Genomic DNA, 17583 nt, shown 5'->3' with positions numbered 1-17583 from the left:
GGAGATGTTATTTCCACCCCTCTAAAACAGACTTTCAGTGTAGTTTAAGTAACACTATAAGGTCATTTTCTGGAAGACAAGGACCATCTCTATCTCTAGCACAATGTTAAGCCTATAGTTGGTGCTTAATAAATGTTTACTAGAATGTTTATTAGATTGAACTAAAGAAATGAAGGCAAACATACAATTAAAATGTCTCTCTACTAGAATGGCTATGGCAAGGCTTATAAGAGTGTAAATTTCTTGGGGGAAAAAATGGTCTGGATATGCCTCAGCTTTCGTTAATGAGTAGGCAAGGTGCACCTGAAAAAAGTCGTTTGAATAACCATCCTCTTTTTCTTTCTACGTTTATGGTGACGTGTGGAAGGAATACCGGCCTGGCATGAGACTATATACACAGTCCTGTCGTGACCTGTCTGGGCAGCCGTCAACAAAACCAGTCTCTTCTCTGGGTCTTAGAGTCTTCATCTAAAATACACAAGGGGCTGGACCGGGAGGCAATTTCCAAGATCTCTTTCATCTCAAATTCCATTCTGATTATTTTACATCACATGCATGACATAAGCAAAGGATAATAAAATCTAGAGTATTTCTTTCTGCTAATCATAAAAAAGATAACCATTTAACTGTGAATTAGGAAGAGAGAGACACTAAATTCACCTATAATCTCTAGTGTTTGCATGTATTTCCTGAATCAGAAGGCCTGTTTATCAGGCTTTAGAGGCAACAGTAAAACAGAAATGAATGAAAACTGAAGCACAGTGGGGCTGTCCCACTGAGGACACTGGCATCGGGGAAGTGGGAAACGTTGTGATGAAAAGCAGTGAACTTCAACATAAATGATCTTGGAATATAAAGTGAAACACATTTTCCAGGCAAAGGGACGGAACATGTACGTCAGAAGACAGCCGTGAGTCACCACCTGGTTAGAGGCCAGCTTCTTCTTAGCATGGTCAAAATGTTCACATGTAATTTTTACGTTTCTAGTGTCAAAGCAATATTCAGGCTACCTAGGATTATATGGCTACCTCCCAAATGAGTCTCAAGTTTTAAATAGAACTGCAGTAAAAGCTGACACTCCCCAAGCACTTCTCTCCCCACGACAGCTGCAGGCTGTCCATCCAGCTGGGGGACAGTCCCAGAATACTTTGTCGGGGCCCCTGCAGAGCCTCCACATACAGAGGGGTATGAGCAGTCCGTTCCTTCCAGTGAAACATTAGAGACCTTTCCAATACATGGAAAGGCTGCTGTGAGTGAAATGGAAAACCCTAGAGAAATCTAGAAACGTCAGGGGTGGCCTGGAGAGGGAAGGAGGGAAAGAAAACGGAAAGGGGTAAGAATCAGAGAGCTGCTGCAGAGTCAGGTCTGAGTCCCTGGCTCACGCCTCGGCTGTGTGAGGTACCCGGTCAGAACCCAGCGTCTCACCCGTCCAACGAGCAGCTGGACCAGGCTGTCTCCGCGGTCCCTTCCAGCACTTCCTAGGACCACTCACTCACTTCTACCCACTCCTAGGCCGCTGCCACTTTGTTGCTTTCCCACCATAACTGCAGTCTTTGCCCAGGGAAAGCCAATTTACTTCCAGAATGAATATAACTACACTGAAAAAAAAATCACGTTTCTAATCTAAGGCAAAATGTGCAAATAAAAGCATCACTACCTTCCCATACATTGCATCCACCGCACACGTGTCTTATCTCTGACAGAAGGACGTGGCCAACTAGGCTCCGGAAGCGCGGAAACCACGAGTGGCTATTAATGACAGGTGCATGTGTCGCCTTAGCAGCAGGGGCGCAGAGCCTCCTCTCAGCAGAGAGTGATCCATCTTAAGGCACTGACAGAGCAGCAAAATTCATAGAGTAACTGCCAATAAATCACTCCTACCCTTCTGGGGAAGGACATCAGAGTCTGACCAAGGACATTAATTTGCGCTTACACTAGGACTAAATAGCCTCTGAGGCCCCCGGGTCAGAAGAGCAATTTGCTGGGTATCTCGGGACCAGAGTCAATGTCTACAGACACTTGAATGTACACCCACCTTGTGCAGCCTGTGACAGTGCCAGGTGTGACCAGCACAGGTGGGTGCATGCTGTGACTAAGAGTGGGACCCCCCCCCCGGCAAGGCCGTGCACCTCGCAAGTGGAGGAGGACAGTCCCTGGGGACACAAGTGGGCAGGAGCAGCCAGGAGGTGGGGAATAGCTTGGCAGGGTGCAGAGAGGAGGACCAGACCTCGAGGGGTGACCATTAGGCTGTGCAGGCTGCGCTTTGTCTGGTGAGCAATGGGAGGCCCCTGAATGTTTTCAAGCTGGGAACACAGTGCTAACATGGGTGTTGGAAGGAGGAATGACAGTGGCCTTCAGGAAGGTAAGGGGAAGGCTGCAGTGGTGGTACGAATAGGACAGGAAGCAAGAGTGACCAGGTGAGTTCGTGCAGTCACCGGCTGGGCCTCCCCTCCCTCCACTTCGCCCCTGGCTGAGCGCCACGGGCCTACCTGCACAGCGCCTGGACCAATGCTAACAGTGCCACTACCAGGAACCCGTCTTCTCTCCCGCTTCCTGCAGGTGCATCTGACCACTAAGCCCCCAGTGTACACATGGTGGGTACGGAGGGGCCTTCCTCTTAAACATGAAATGCCCACAACTCATCTCTGTGCCAATTTCACTTGTTTTTAGCCTGCCTTCTTTCCATTACTCTGCTTATACTGCTGATCACCCAGGCCATAAACCAAGAGGTCAAGGACTACATTTCCAAACTAAACTAGTGATTTCTGATGACGGGTGCTCTGTGTCATCACATTTAGGGGAAGGCAGGCAAACTAAGAGAATCACACGTGTGTGGCGGAACCCCAGCCACTCATACGCAGATCCAAACGCCAGTCAGTGGGAGGTGACCTTGTCAGGTCTGTTACTCTCTCTCAGCCTCAGTGTCTTATTCTAGAAATAAGACGTGTAGGGGCATTTGGGTGGCTCAGTCGGTTGGGATTCCGACCTTAAGTTTCAGCTCAGATTATGATCTCGTGGTTCATGGGTTTGAGCTCCACATCAGGCTCTCTATCTCTCCCTCTCTGCCCCACCACTGCTCACACTCTCTCAAATAAACTTAAAAAAAAAAATTATTTAGAAGTGTAACTGCCCATAGTCGTGATGAAGGCTAAAAGCACTGAGAGATACAAAAGCACTTAGCATAGAGCCTGGCGAGTGTTGTGCATTCAATGGAAATTACACCGCAGGGCCCACCCACATAACCATACTTTTTCCACATCACCTGCCATCAGACTTTTCTATTCTCCGAAAGCATGCTGTATTTTTACTTTCCTAATTTCCATATCTTCCATACATCACACTTCCCAGTTCCAGGTAAATACAGATTTCTTCCATTTCTGGGATCCCAATATATTCGTTCTCTGAAGTATGCTATCTATTGATGGTTGGGTCATGAAGACAGCTAGGCTAACTACTCTTATCACAGCTGAATTTTGTACACCCTCACCCCATATTTCATTTCTCACCAGCAAGAGACCCAAAGATAGTATCTGTTATAATTCTCTCAAAAAGCTCTATTAAGGAAGGAGAAAAATGTCTGATATGCAGAAAATTTCAGACATTACAAACTTGGGAGAAAATTCACTGGTAACTAATTCCTGGCAAAAGAATGACTCACCAACATGTTAACCTATTTCAAATTCATGTACTCACAGAAAACTTTTTAAAACATTAATTATACTGTAGAATTGCCAAACAAATGATCTCTGTTGAGCCTTAGAAAAGTCTCCAAGGGATCACTGTCTGACAACATAGAATTCAGCTCACTTTTTCAGATTTGGACTGAAGTAACTAAAATGGCCCAATTCTCTCCTTTAAAACATGTAAAAACAAACAAACAAAACCCAAAAACAAAAAACAAAAACAACCCAAAAACCAAAAACCAATGAGGCAGCATTACACACATCAGAATGGCCAAAATCCCCAACACTGACAACCCCGAATGCTGGTGAGGATGTGGAGTAATGGGAACGCTCCGTCCCTGCTGGCGGGAATGTAAAATAGAATGGTTACTTAGGAAGGCAGATTTGTACAAAATTAAACATCCTCTTACCATATGATCCAGCAATCATGCTCCTTAGTATTTACCCAAATGAGCTGAAAACTTACTTGTACACAAAACCTGCAGCTTTATTCACAATTGCCAAAACGTGGAAGCAACCAAGATGCCCTCCATTAGGTAAATGGAGAACTGTGGTACCACCAGACGATGGAATAGTACTCGGTAATAAAAAGAAACGAGCTATCAACCCACAAAAAGACATGGAGGAAACTTAAATGCATTTTGCTAAGTATGAGAATTTACCCTGAAAGGGCTCCAAAGGTATGATTCCAATTAGACGGCATTCTAGAGAAGGTAACACTATGGAGACAGTAAAAAGATCCCTGGTTGCTAGGAGTTTGAGGCGGGGAGAGGAGGATGAACAGGTGGAACACGGGGTTTTTAGGGCAGCGGAGCCCTTCCGTGTGCCACTGTAACGGCGGACCCTCGTCATTAGAGGCTTACCAAAATCCACAGAACGTACCACACAGAGCACGAACATTACTGTGAACGGTGAACTTCAGTTAATAAATTCACACTGGGTCATCAGTCACAATTAACGTACTACACTAATGGAAATTAATTATAGGGAAACGAGGGGGGGTGGCGGTGGGACAAACTCTGTACTTTTGCCCTCGATTTTTCTATAAACCTAAACTGCTCCAAAAAACAAAGTTTATTAATTAAAATAAAATCAAAACAAAACCCATGTGAAAAAATCAGAGCTTTGGTCCTTAGACATTAGTCACCTGTCCAAAGCCACTCCAGCTCTGGGTAACTCCTACTCTACCACATCTCTATTATGTGCTTGCTTATCCGGCCTCTAACTGCACACTTCTCGGGACAAGTCACTTATTCCCTAACCAATTCCTTTTGTATCTCTAACATCTGGCACACGGCACATATAAATTTAGAAATCAAGGAGAGCTTTAAGTGTAAAATATTCAGTCTTATACAGGACCAAAATATGTTCCTACAAATTTGCCCCCTCAGAGAGTCACAGAACACTAAGAGCTAGAAACTACTTCAGAGATCTTGTCATCTGCTCCTCTCAAGCTGTTGGAGAGAACACCAAGAGAAGGTGGTGAACAGCCTTCTACAAATCCCATGTTATGTGAATCAACCAACTAGCACACATAACTCCCAAGGTGAAGACTTACCGCTTAGGTTTGAAGACGACTTTCTGTCCTCCTTCAAGTATCAGTAAGGCTTTCAGTTGTGTCCCTTTAAAACCCACATCAGCTTTAATGATCTTCTTGGTGGCCATGGCATGCAGGATTGCCCCCAGCTCCGGTGTCTCTTCTGGGTACACTTCCCGAGGAACCACCCACTGGGCTGCGATCTCCCAGGGAGACTGCAAGGTGTGGTCCAGCTTGGGCACCAGCTCCACCCGCAAGGCAGCCATCATTCTGTGAAAAGCCCTCTGGTCCTCTCGGTTTGCAGCTGATGTGTCTAAGTTGTCAATCAGGAAAACTTTGGTGAAGATAAAGATGACGAGAAGAATCGCTAACAGCACGACTCGCTGCTTTAGCTTCATGGTGACCTCTTTTCCTTCTCCCCTGACCCACTCTCTCTCACTTCTCAAGGAGAGCAGGTTAGTGAGGAGATTCCATGGTTACGCACACTGGTCCATTTCTTCACAGGAGCACCTCCCAAAATTCCTGTAAGCCCAAGTACAAAGCAGAATTCAGTCAGAAATTCTGTCCTTCCAGCCCTGGGTCGTTTGCATGCCTCAAATAGGTAACTCACCCTTTATCCTTGCTAATCCGATGCCTGAGAAGACCCAATAATTTCAAACTGACTAGTCTGGGGAAGGACCTCACAAGTAAGCACCAGGTACAATGAAAATTTTAAAGCAAATACTCCTCTGTTGTAAGAAGGTGCAGACCCATCTAGGGGCCATGTGAATGGCTACAAATTCCAAAACACCAACACAGTGGGAAAGAACACAACGAAAGGAAAACACTAAGATGTGAGTAACTCCTTAAGTTTCATTTTTACCTTTCAAAATCCATAAAGGACTTCTGAACATCCAAACCTACCAGTTTTTGATAACTTTCCAGTTCTTATTTTCTCTAGAACTTCTCTAAGTTTTATGACATGCTGTATGTCAGGAACTCCTAAAAATGCCAAAGAGGATGAAGAGGAGAGCAGTAACTCCTCCAAATTCAAACCCTCAGCAAGCCTGGGTGTGTCATTATCTGTTGCTCACACAGTTAAATACGATGCCCAGGCACGAACCTCTGCTTAATCAGGCTCCCACTAATTATTTTTCAAAATTAAAATCCCTGTAAAAGAGGGATAATGAAATCTGGACAAATTAAATGAAGTAAAAACACATCCCTATGCCATCTGGCTATTAGTAGAACATGACCAGAGCACTAATGAAACGTGGTACTATGGCAACATTATGAAGTCTGGACTGGTCAGGCACGTAACAAAGAGATATGGGTGCCACAGACACGGACAAGCACCGCTTCCGGTGTGGGGCTGACCATGCTCTCGTCGATTCCCAAGCTAACAGATCCCACACACGACACTTCTGCAAGAGCATACGGTGCGGTCTCATTTGCATGCGGACAGGTGGCTTTCCACTCCATGCGCAAGCCTGCTAGCTGTACGCCTCCTGACAGCACAGCACTGGCTAAGACGAATGTGACAAGAAGATAGCAGGGTGTGGCTTCACCCTCCAATTCATTTAACAACTCAAACCATTAATCGAAGAAATCAGGCCAACACAAAAGACAGGGCAACATGAGGCTGAGACCCGCCCGAACTGGAGCCCACACCTAATTAACAGCTGCAAAGCCACCCAAACACAGCGATCCAGGGCGACGGTGTGCTCAGAGGGCAACACCGTGTGGTGAGCCTGCTGCCAGGCAGTTCGTTCTTGGTGATTAACCTCCCCTTTGCTGTTCGTTTTGGTGAAGAAGAGGAAAGTGAGAGTCAAGTTCCAATTCTAATTATCTCCAGCCACCTGCTTTGTTTCAGCTCCCTTCTCCCAGGGAGCACGCAACACTGTGAGCTGAGGCAAAGGCAATTCAAGTGCATCCAAAATGTAATTGTGATGGCATCGAGTTTGGTGGGAAACTCAGCAGGGCGGTTCTCTGGGATTCCTGCCAAGGGCAGGTGCTAGTCGGAGACCGCTGGTTCCCGCACGACCTATGCCACCCGACTCCTGCGGTGATCCTCACTCCTTCAGCGGGCTGTTCCACGGCGCCCGTCTGGGCTGCGTGACAAAAGGGAAGAAGGAAGTCTGGCTGTGTCAGTGATCCCTTCCTCAGTACCTCCAGCCGCAGCCACCCGCAGGCCTGGCACCCCTGGCACAGAGAGGCCAGTGGGGCAGCTGTCCGTCAGGACAGAAGTCTGGTCACCCCCCAAACCTCCAGGGCCGCTGCTCATTTCACTTGTCCGAACTCCTCCCTCGTGCTACAGAAACCTACCCTACCTAACCACTCTGCATAAAGGCCACGGATATTGAGCTCTGTTTGTTTAACCATGCTAAGTCACTAAAGCAATAGGAAGTTCCAGCAGCTCCAAAATTCAGACCAAACAAACTATCCCATTCCGCAGGCTTTGTGCACTTTTAAATTGGGAAATCTCTTTACCTTTTGAATAGGCCTCAGAAGCACCCGTTCAGCAATTCAGGGCTGCAAACAGTTTGCCGACTCAACTAGGAGAGGGCTTTGCGTGAGGTGAACAAAGGAAGACTCAGCTGTTACGTCATTTCACTGTTCACCTCTGCAGATCAGGAGTGAGCGCAGGCTCCAAGAAGAGGCCAAACAAGTTTCCATGTTTGTGACCAGTCCCCAGCCACCTCCTGGCAGAGCAAGGACAGGTGCCCTTCACTCCCACAGCCACCAACGTAACTCAGGGCTCACCTCCTTCTACTGAATCACAGAGAGAACTGCCTTCTGGGCCTCCAGGATCTCGGGTGCAGACCAGGGGACGCGCCACAATGACCTGCCTAATTACACATCACTTCTGATGTCCCCAAGTTCCCTAGCACGGCGTTAGAGCCATACCCCACACGGCTCGCACCCATTCACTCTGCCAGGCAGCACAGTTCCTCAGTTTCAACTCAGACGGACCATGACCAGGCTCTGCCCTCCCTGCCATGTGTGGGGCTGACCTCGCCCTGTCACTCCTCACACAGTGACTCCCTCAAAAGACTTCTTGCTTTTACCCTCTGTCCCCGTGTTCTCCTGTTTAAAGCCTAATCTATCTTTCGAGGACCATCTCCAAAGCCTTTCTGGCCCCTCCTCACACCCTGCAGTAACCGTCTTCCTTTAGAGCACGCCTTCACCACACGCTGCCACCTAGTATCTTCTGCCGCGTAGTTCTCAACTGCCCTCTCCAAACCTGGCTCCCTGGTGATCGTTACTGTCTTTGCGATCCCTACAGTACCCAGCAGCGTAAGGTGGACGCTTTATTCACCTACACCGACCAAACCACTTGGGATCTTGGGACTCTGGTGTCAATCTCCTTTGACGTTCACATCATATCACATGTGTACTATCACATGTGATTCATATCACATGAGTGTGCGGCCCCTTAATGCTGGCTCTCCTTCATCTGCCATCCTCTTTGTTTTGGCAATCTACTTCTCTAGAGACATGACACTCTACCTACTTGGGTTAGCTGGTAGTTTCAGGGGATAGTTTCTTTTTCAGAAGAAACACGGACCGTTCAGAAAGAGGCTTTCTTTCAGCTGGAAAGATGCTATTCCTTCAGCCCACAGGGCAAGCACAAACATATTTAAGAAATCGACAATATAGAGATTATAGTGGAATTTCGACAAAAAAAATCTCTCCTATTCCAGAAAAATGTATGAGATGCATGTACTCTTTATGATGATCCCCTTCACCCCTACCTGCTTGAGAGAGGAGGAGACCCAAGACAGGGTTTCCATGCTGTACTCTCTGCTCTTACTGGAAACACTTAACCACACTCTCTGCAAACTGGGTTTCTAAGAAGATATCCCATTTCAGACACTAAGGAAATTAAAGCAAGAGCACTGGCTATATTCCATGCCTTCACCTCCTCCCATAAGTGCTTCCAACAGGGTAACACTGTCCAGTTTATATTTTGGTCATTTATTTTAAGGGTTCTGTTATGTGGAACAGAGCCTACCTCAAAGAACAAATAAGACTTAAGGCAATAACATAACTCAAAAAACGTTAAATATAAAAAAGGCAACGTAAATGGTAGTCTTCACACTAAAAGTTGGCATAGCTTTTAGACTGGAGTTCTGGAAGGTAGACCTTTAGAAGGAATTTTCCTCCTGAACCCTGGTGTCATCCGCAGCTCCATCAGCTAAATGAGGCTTGCCATGGAGGCTCGTTTACTTCCTCATTCCTCTCTCTCTCTTTCTCTCTCTCTCTCTCTCTCTCTCTCTCTCTCTCACACACACACACACACACACACACACACACACACACACACACCATGCTATATAATTGACAAGTGTTTTATAAGGACAAACTCAGGACTATTGAGTTTTTGGGGAGGAGAGAGAAATTCCACAGAAAAACAGTGAGGTCTCAGTATGAAGTCTTCCACTCGGGAATCTAGCTGATGTCAGGAGGGACTTACGCAGACAAACGTGGCAGTGACGGGTCTATGTCATGGCGTGATAACACTCAATTTATTCGGTTGCTGAGGAACCTGCGAATGCCTGGCCCCTCACTTCCTACCTTAGGAACACCCATGAGCCACCAGTGAGGTTCCAAGTCTTACTGGTGGCTGTGCCCCCCTGAATCTCCCTCTGATCAACTGACATCCTCACACTGTTTCTCCACAGGTCACGGAGAAGAAATTCCAAGCTTTGTGCAGAGTAACTAAAGGTGAAAGTTTTACTAATAACCTTTTCTTATGGTTTCAATTCAAAGGTCTAAAAACATTCTTTACACATAAATAGAATGTAGCACGCCTGTGAGTATTAAGTACTCACAATACACAGTATGAACATTGCATGCAGAAGGCTATTCACAAAGGAGATTTCAGGCAAAGGAGGTGGAATTTATTATATAATGTATAATCATATACACTCACATAACCTCCCCGCCCTTGATGTTGAGGAGGAATTACAAGAACCCTTTTACGAACTTCTTCTTTAGTAACTGCAGGTTTCAGCAAAGCTCTGAAGGTCTGGTGGGGATAAGAAGAGGTAAGACCTGAATTTACTTAAGAGTTTTTGGTTGATTATCTATAAAGACAGACACCAACAACTCCTCCCATCAAGAAGCAGAATCTATTTTTTCTTCCCCGGAACCTGAGCTGGCTCTGTGGTGAAGTGACTGTGTGCCAGGGCTAGGCCAAGCCCTTAAAAGACCTGGCAGCTTCCAACTGGGACCCATACACTGTGTAAAGAAGCCTGGGCTAGACCACTAAATGAGAAGGACCAAGATGGAGAGGGGCCTGGCCAGCACCTAGCTATTCTGGTCACCCCAGCTCACGTGCCCAAAACAGAAGTGAAGCCATCCCAGTTCTAGTCAAGGTCCCAGTCAAATGGGGGTCACACGTGTGATCTCAGTCTATAAACCTCATGGGCAGAACAACCAACCAGCTGAACCCGGCTGGCTTACATAATGGTAAGAACGAACAAATCACTATTTTAAGCGACTACACTTGAGGGTAGTTTGTAAAAGACAACATTCTCGCATGCATTCTGTTCGATTTATCAACTATTCTGGAGACATTAAAATATCGAGGGAGAAGACACAGGGAAATAAATCATGTGACTAAAAACAATCCTCTCAGGCGGAAGGGAAACATTAAAGTAATCATTAAATACAAACATTGGATTATTCAATTGTTGGGTCATATTTATAAATGATTACTAATGCCTTCTACAGACCAGCAAATTCATTATGAGTGTTACACACCATTTCTATTTATCTTCATGGTAGATGCTTAGGAAGACAGAGAATTAAGGTCCCTTTAAGGTAGCACGAGAAAAAAAATGGGAGTTGAACTGGATCATTTACTAAGATCCATTTACAGACTTTAGAACAATGGGTACTAACCTCACACCCTCACACAACTACACACGCCCAGTGTCTAAAACCTACCATTCGTGCGGCAGCCAAAGCATAAGTAATAGGAAAAATCACAACCTTTTAGCACAAAAAATATTAGAAACACACCCACTTTCACCTGGCTAAGACTGATATAATGTCCTTTTGTGTCTCATCAGGGCACTGTGCTACATTATTACCACCTGTCCCCTAGAAACACGTGCAGTCTCTCTTGCCCGTCACTGGCAGTTCTGAGGAAAATCAAGAGCATTTGGAAATCATTCCACCGTATGCTTCTTTCTATCCAGGAAGTCAAAACCACCAATACCAGGAGCATCCAGTGTTTACCACCCGAATAAATCCTGAGCCCCCCAGAAAACCAGCCTGTTCCTTCGCTACCACCCACTGTCGACCTCGAGAGCATCTTCTTCTCTCTTACCGTCAAATAGCAGCCTTCAACTAAACCAAAAATGCCAAATACTATTCATCAGTATCTACGTAAAGTTTTCCTTTTTCTGCTAATTCTCTGCCTAAGAAAGAACTTCTTGAAGACAAATACCCTCTGATTTCATTCGTGTGTGGAATTTAAGAAACAAAACAAATGAACATGTAACATGTGCTGAGGCGGGGGGCCAAAAAACAGACTCAACTTTACAGAACAAACTGGTGGTTACCAGAGGGGAAGCAGGTGAGGGAATGGGTGACACGGGTGATGGAGATCAGGAGTAGCACCGAGTATGTACAGAAGTGATGAATCACTAATACTTCCACCTGAAACTAATACAACAGTGTTAACTACATTGGAATTAAAATAAAATTAAAAAAAAAAGAAATAGCTGCTTATTCTAAATATAAACTGTTTTGAGGCAGAAGGCGCGAGAGCCCTGCTCTGGATTCAGACTGCCACTTTACCACCTACTGTGGCTCTTGGGGAAAGTGATTTAATGCCTAACCTCTATTGGCCTCAGTTTTTTTCAAATGAAAAGTGAAGTAAGAACACTATTGCCTAACTCACAGAGTTGCTAAAAATGAATGACATTACCACATATACGGTGCTAAAGTTACTGCCTGGGCGACCCATAGTGATCACCTGTTAGTTATTACTGTAAGATCAAAAACCCAAAGATGACTTCCTGAAAGGAGAAAGAATGACAAAGAAAATCATCCCGATTATGTTGTCTTCTGGGTTGCAGAGTCAGGGGCTGAATTCACAAGCCACATTACTGAGAGTTTCAGTGGTCTTATATTCCTGAACCAAATTCCCTCAATTTGAAGAGTAGCTGAGACTATAAGCAAGCAGGCATCCTCAAAGTGGGCGCTGTGTGATGCAGAAGACTGGGAAGCTGTCACTTAACAGACCCTCCTATTTCTCTTCTCTACAAACCTCACCTCTACCACGTTCAATAATGGGAAGCATTAAGTGAGTCTATTCCACAAAACAAGGTTGAAATAAAATGTCTTCACATTCCTCTTCAATTTGGAAAATTAGCTCTCTGTTTTAAAGATGATAGCTTTGGGGGCACCTGTGTGGCTCAATTCCGCTGAGCATGTGACTCTTAATTTTGGCTCAGGTCATGATCCCAGCATGGGATTGAGCCCTGGTCAGAGACTCTTTCCTTCTCCTCCCTCTACCCTTCTCCCCCACTGGTGCTCTCTCTCTAAAATAAAAATTAAGGGGAGCCTAGTGGCTCAATTGGTTAAGCATCCAACTCTTGATTTCGGCTCAGGTAATGATCTCACAGTTCATGAGTTCCAGCCCCATGTTGGGCTCTGCACTGTGTCAGCATGGAGCTTGCTTGGAATTCTCTCTCTCTCTCTCTCTCTCTCTCTCTCTCGCCCTCCCTCTCTCTCTCTTTCTCTACCCCTACCCTACTTGTGCTCGCTCTCCCTCTCTCAAAATAAGTAAGTAAACTTAAAAAAAAAAAAGATCATAGCATGGCATGTCCTAAAGCTCTTAAGACAGGCCTTAAGAGTAACTTAAAGCTATAGAAAATCAAATTCCCATAGTTCAAATTGCTCTGAGTATTACTTTTCCCCCACTGTTTTCACTTCCACTTACACATTTATTCAGATCTGTAAACTCACAATCCCTATGTGAACTCCTCTAACAGTGTCCCATGAAGAAAGCTAACTAATATGACCACTAGGCATTAGGGGAGCATGAAGGTGGCCTTTCTTCCTGGGTGTGAGAGCAAAAATGAAATAGGCAATAGTGTTTGTGCCCTCTGGAAAAAATTCCATTCTTACAACCTGTGCCATTTAAACTTTGATTTAGAGCAACCCTTTAACCCTATTCCTTGAAAAAGGAAAAGAAAAATTCTTCAGCTCCTCCTGCTGTTGTTCTAAAAACACCAACACAGGGCAGTGTTCACTCATCTAGAAACTCTGGAAATACCTAAGAGTCTGCATTCTGCTTCAAATGGGCCAGGTAAAATGAGCCTTCCCAAGTTCTAGGTATTTATCTCACTGCTCAGTTGTCAGTATGTAACCACCACTGAAGGCTCTATTACAGAACGTAATTCCCAGATTGTGTGGAAATACGGAATTTCAAAGAATACAATGTTATCCTTCAGATTTTCCTGTTTTCTGTCTGTACTGCTCCATTCACTACAGTTCTGGAAAGGTGTACTAGCTTTATGCAACAATAACACCTCACATTCTGGGGGTGTCAAGCTGACAGGCCACAGATCACTCTAGAAACAGTAGAACCCCCAAGCAGGTCTGGGCTGACTTGAGGCTGAGTGGCCCCAGGCACGATCCCTTTGTTCAAATATGTATATAAACACACACACATTTTTTGGCATGCCTGTCTCCTCCACTATTTTGTGAGCTTCTAGAGGACAGGGGATCTATTTTCCTCTTTGTACTTCCCCACGAGCTGGCACAGTGCAGGGTGCGGGAGGGCCACTCCTTAGATACCCACGGAATAGAAGGTGCGAAGAGCAAGGAGGGAAACCTGCATGGCTATAAAAGTGTCTTCAGCCCCTTGCTCTAAAGATGGCCTCTTTTACAGACACAGAGAAACAAAGTCCTGTGACGAATTCAGATACACAGCATAGTAAAAAAAAAAAAAAAAAAGCAGAAATATCAACATGCACACTGGTCTTATCTACCCAATTTTAAAGTGTTGCGCCGTTCGGCCTGCTTCCACCTTTCGAGGCAACGGCTACGACCAAGCCTGTGCCCGCCCCTGGCTGGGGCTGGGAGCAAAGGCGGTCTGCAGATGCTGAGAGGAAGACTGGAGAGGGCCCCAGACACTGGCCGAGAACGACACGAGACGGGGCTGGAGCCAGATCTTCAGGGGTCCCTGGTGATGCTTTCCGGAGTGAGAACCTCCGCTGGTACTTCCCTTTCCTGCAGAAGAACCACAAAACAAGTGCACCCTGAGAGGGTGCAAGTCCGTTATCTAAACCAAAAATGAGAAACTGAGGCGTTAACAACAGGAGGCCTTTGGGCAGTAGCATCGTGGGTCCCAAATCCATCCACCAACAGAGAGGCGGCAGACCCTCGAGAAGCCCATGTGGCTGCTTCACATCCCATCAGGAAGCAGAGTTACCCGGGGCCGTTTCTCCATAGAAGACCAGAAGCTGCCCATTTACAAGACAGCGGCAGAGACACTAACAACAGCCCAAGTACAACTTCCCGCCTGTGAAAGAAGAGGCAGGCTATTAAAGGCAGAGTCAGGAATTAATGCAGAGTAGGGCAAACAGCCTACATATTTCCATCGCTTCCAGGCCCTGCTCCATCACGGACTCATCCCTGTACCTGTTCCATTACACACTCATGATTTCATGTTCCCTGACCTCCTTTTATCGTGTACCCAAGTTAACAAACCTCCATTGGACTGTGACTTCGCCAGAAAGCACAGACTCTAAACCACACCAAAGCTTACTCTTTCCTGCATCAGGCTCCACTTCTTATCTCCTACTGGGGTGACATATGCACCCCTCAAGACTCATCAAGCTAGGCCTCTCTTTTCTTTTTCGCTTTTGCATAGGAGAGACCAAATCACAAGAGAGATCTCTGCATTATATTCTCTCCTAGAGGGCTCTAGCAAGCTCACAGACCTTATAAGTTCTAAGCCGCTCATAAGCTGCTTTCAGTTGCAAAGTAAGGTCTTCCATTCCCCAAGTCTGTGCTAATGAATTCATTAGCCCTGTGGGGTCACAGAGGCTGCTCAAGGAAGGAAAAGAGGGAGAACTAATATAGGATTGGAATAAGGAGCTGCTGGAGAAGTGCTTCAGGAGGGACGGCTCTCCTTTCCCATCACCCTCCGTAAGGGATGAGAAGATGGACAGTCAAGATCAAGGGTAATGGCGAGGCCATCGCCAAGAGCTCCAGTGCTTCCAGGAAAGCAAAAATACTGACTACCAATCCAACTGCTCAGTTAGTCTAGCCAGAGAAGGCTGCAGGAGCAAGTGTGTGAAGCTGCACCTGACCGGAGTACCACAGGCTGCCCAGAGACTGCAGGGGGCTAGAACAGCATACAATCACAGAATCAAATCTCAAGGCCGTTCCAACAAGTAACACCCTGTACCGATACCCACCTTCACCTTCATGGCAATTTTCAGCAGTAATCTGAAACACTTTCTTGTCTTTTCCTTAACAAAAAGAGGAACTCAACAATGTATACACTAGAGTATTTCCCCTTACTTCATACTGTTTTCCATTCATTCATTCGTTCAACCACCAACTATTTCTTGCACATCTACTCTGTTGCACAACTGTGCGCTGCTGGGTGCAGAGAGAAAAGTATGCCTATTATCACCACGATTACAACAAACTGCAGTGCCTCATTGTAACTATACGTCCTGCCTCAATCTACAAAACCACATTGCACTTATTCCCAGGGTGACCCGACATCAGCTTCAGAAGGCTGTCTCCTTTTTATTGTTTGCAACCCTGGCCACAGAACACAAAGGGCAGCCTCTGCTTCTATTGTGAGATTGCACCAATCATCAAGAGACAACCACAGTGGCTGCTATTTTTAAAAGTTAACAGTTCAAGAGCTGCAGTATCTGGCTTCAGGACTTTACACCACTGAAAATGATGGTCACACACAGTGTGAGAAGCTCAAGTCTGCCCTGCAAGTAAACAAACGAACAAACAATTTCATTTAGAAATTCAAAATTCAGAAAAGATAAAAAGAAGAAGCTTTAAGGGCATGTGAGAGAGCTGGAGTGTACAAATGGAAATCAAGAGAATGGACTGAGAGTCAAAGAATTAGGAACTCAACATAAAATAATTCAAAGACACCTAAGATTAGATGATAGAAAACAGTGATTTGTTTGTTTGTTCCCTAATTCAAAGTACCCAGAAAGAAAAGCGGGGCATGTGTTTTCAAGTTTTCACTCTTTAACCAAATCATAGCTATTTTCCTACTAGGCTCAGAGAAACAACAGAACAAGTCAACGCCACACTTTCACGAGGCACACTGAAGAAAAGCTGTGGGCGCAGAGATTTCTTGATCATCTTTTGCTACGACCATTCTATCACCGCCCTTTATTGTGACTGAGGTTGAGAATCTGCATTACTTGTTTGTGTTTTTTTATTCTCCTCTGATAAGCACTTTGACACATGAAAACCCCTCCTGTTGATTGATTTCATTGTAGGGTTCAAGGGACCAAAGTCCAACAACTTGATAAACTTCAGAAAAGTTATTAACACAGGACATTAATTTTAAACCTACCTTAGGCTGGCTCTGAGTCTTGGCACATGATTTAGCATTTTTAACACCTGTACCTCAGTTTCCCAAAGACATGTCTTGCTGATAAATAACATATGTGGAGGGGCTCTAAGGCCTTGCTGGAAGGTTCTGCATACACTCAAGAAATAAGCACAGTGAAGTCTCTAACTCAATTTGTAAAAGCAACCCCAATGAAATGTATGCATTAATGTATAATACGAGAATAGGAATAGTTAGCAAGTATCAATCTTAATCACCAGATTCATATATAAACCTATAAAGTCCTACAGTTTAAAAGCTGAAAGATCCCACATTCCTCTTGCCTTTTCAAGGTGAGAAATCAAATCTTCAGAGGGAAACTGGGTGGCGAGGATACGGATACCTAGCCCTACCTAGGCTCAAAGTCGCAGTATCGGGAATCTCTAATTTTCCTAAATTATACACTCCTCACCCATCTAACTGATAATATAGCCATTCAAAGGATTAAAATTCCATAACGAACAATCATGCCCCGTCCTCTTGACTTTCCCTCCAACATCCTTATACCCTTTCTCTTCCTACCGGAAGACTTGCAGACAACAAGAAGCCTGCTTAGAACGAAACTCTTATCAGATCCCACAATCAAGGGCGCAGCTTGACAACCGCTCCCATCCATCAAGAATGGCAACGTTTCGGTTCGCTTTTAATCGCAGGGCCCACACACCCGGAAATGAAATCTCAAGCGCAACCCACTCTGGACTACCGTATCATTTCCTTAAGTTGTGCCCGAGTGCGGGGCGCACGATCCCGAGAGACCG

At 45.4% G+C, this 17583-nt stretch overlaps 1 protein-coding gene across 2 annotated transcripts in view; it reads right to left on the bottom strand.

Moving 5' to 3' along the window:
- The window catches only part of FAM20B (FAM20B glycosaminoglycan xylosylkinase), a 37923-nt gene extending 20443 nt beyond the window's left edge, over positions 1-17480 (bottom strand). Inside the window, exons 1-2 of one of the 2 annotated variants that reach the window (XM_029935142.1) lie at positions 14214-17480; positions 5242-5742 (exon numbers count right to left, since the gene is read on the bottom strand). In XM_029935142.1, the coding sequence (XP_029791002.1) occupies positions 5242-5618 (377 nt within the window). In that variant the 5' untranslated portion in view covers positions 5619-5742; positions 14214-17480. Of the gene's footprint in view, positions 1-5241; positions 5743-7689; positions 9444-14213 lie in introns of those variants that run through there. The other variant, XM_029935143.1, reaches the window with a different exon arrangement.
- Positions 17481-17583: the final 103 nt, after the last annotated feature.

Source organism: Suricata suricatta, chromosome 3, assembly GCF_006229205.1.
Source record: "Suricata suricatta isolate VVHF042 chromosome 3, meerkat_22Aug2017_6uvM2_HiC, whole genome shotgun sequence".
Lineage (NCBI taxonomy): Eukaryota > Metazoa > Chordata > Mammalia > Carnivora > Herpestidae > Suricata > Suricata suricatta.
This window is presented reverse-complemented; position numbering and strand designations above follow the sequence as displayed.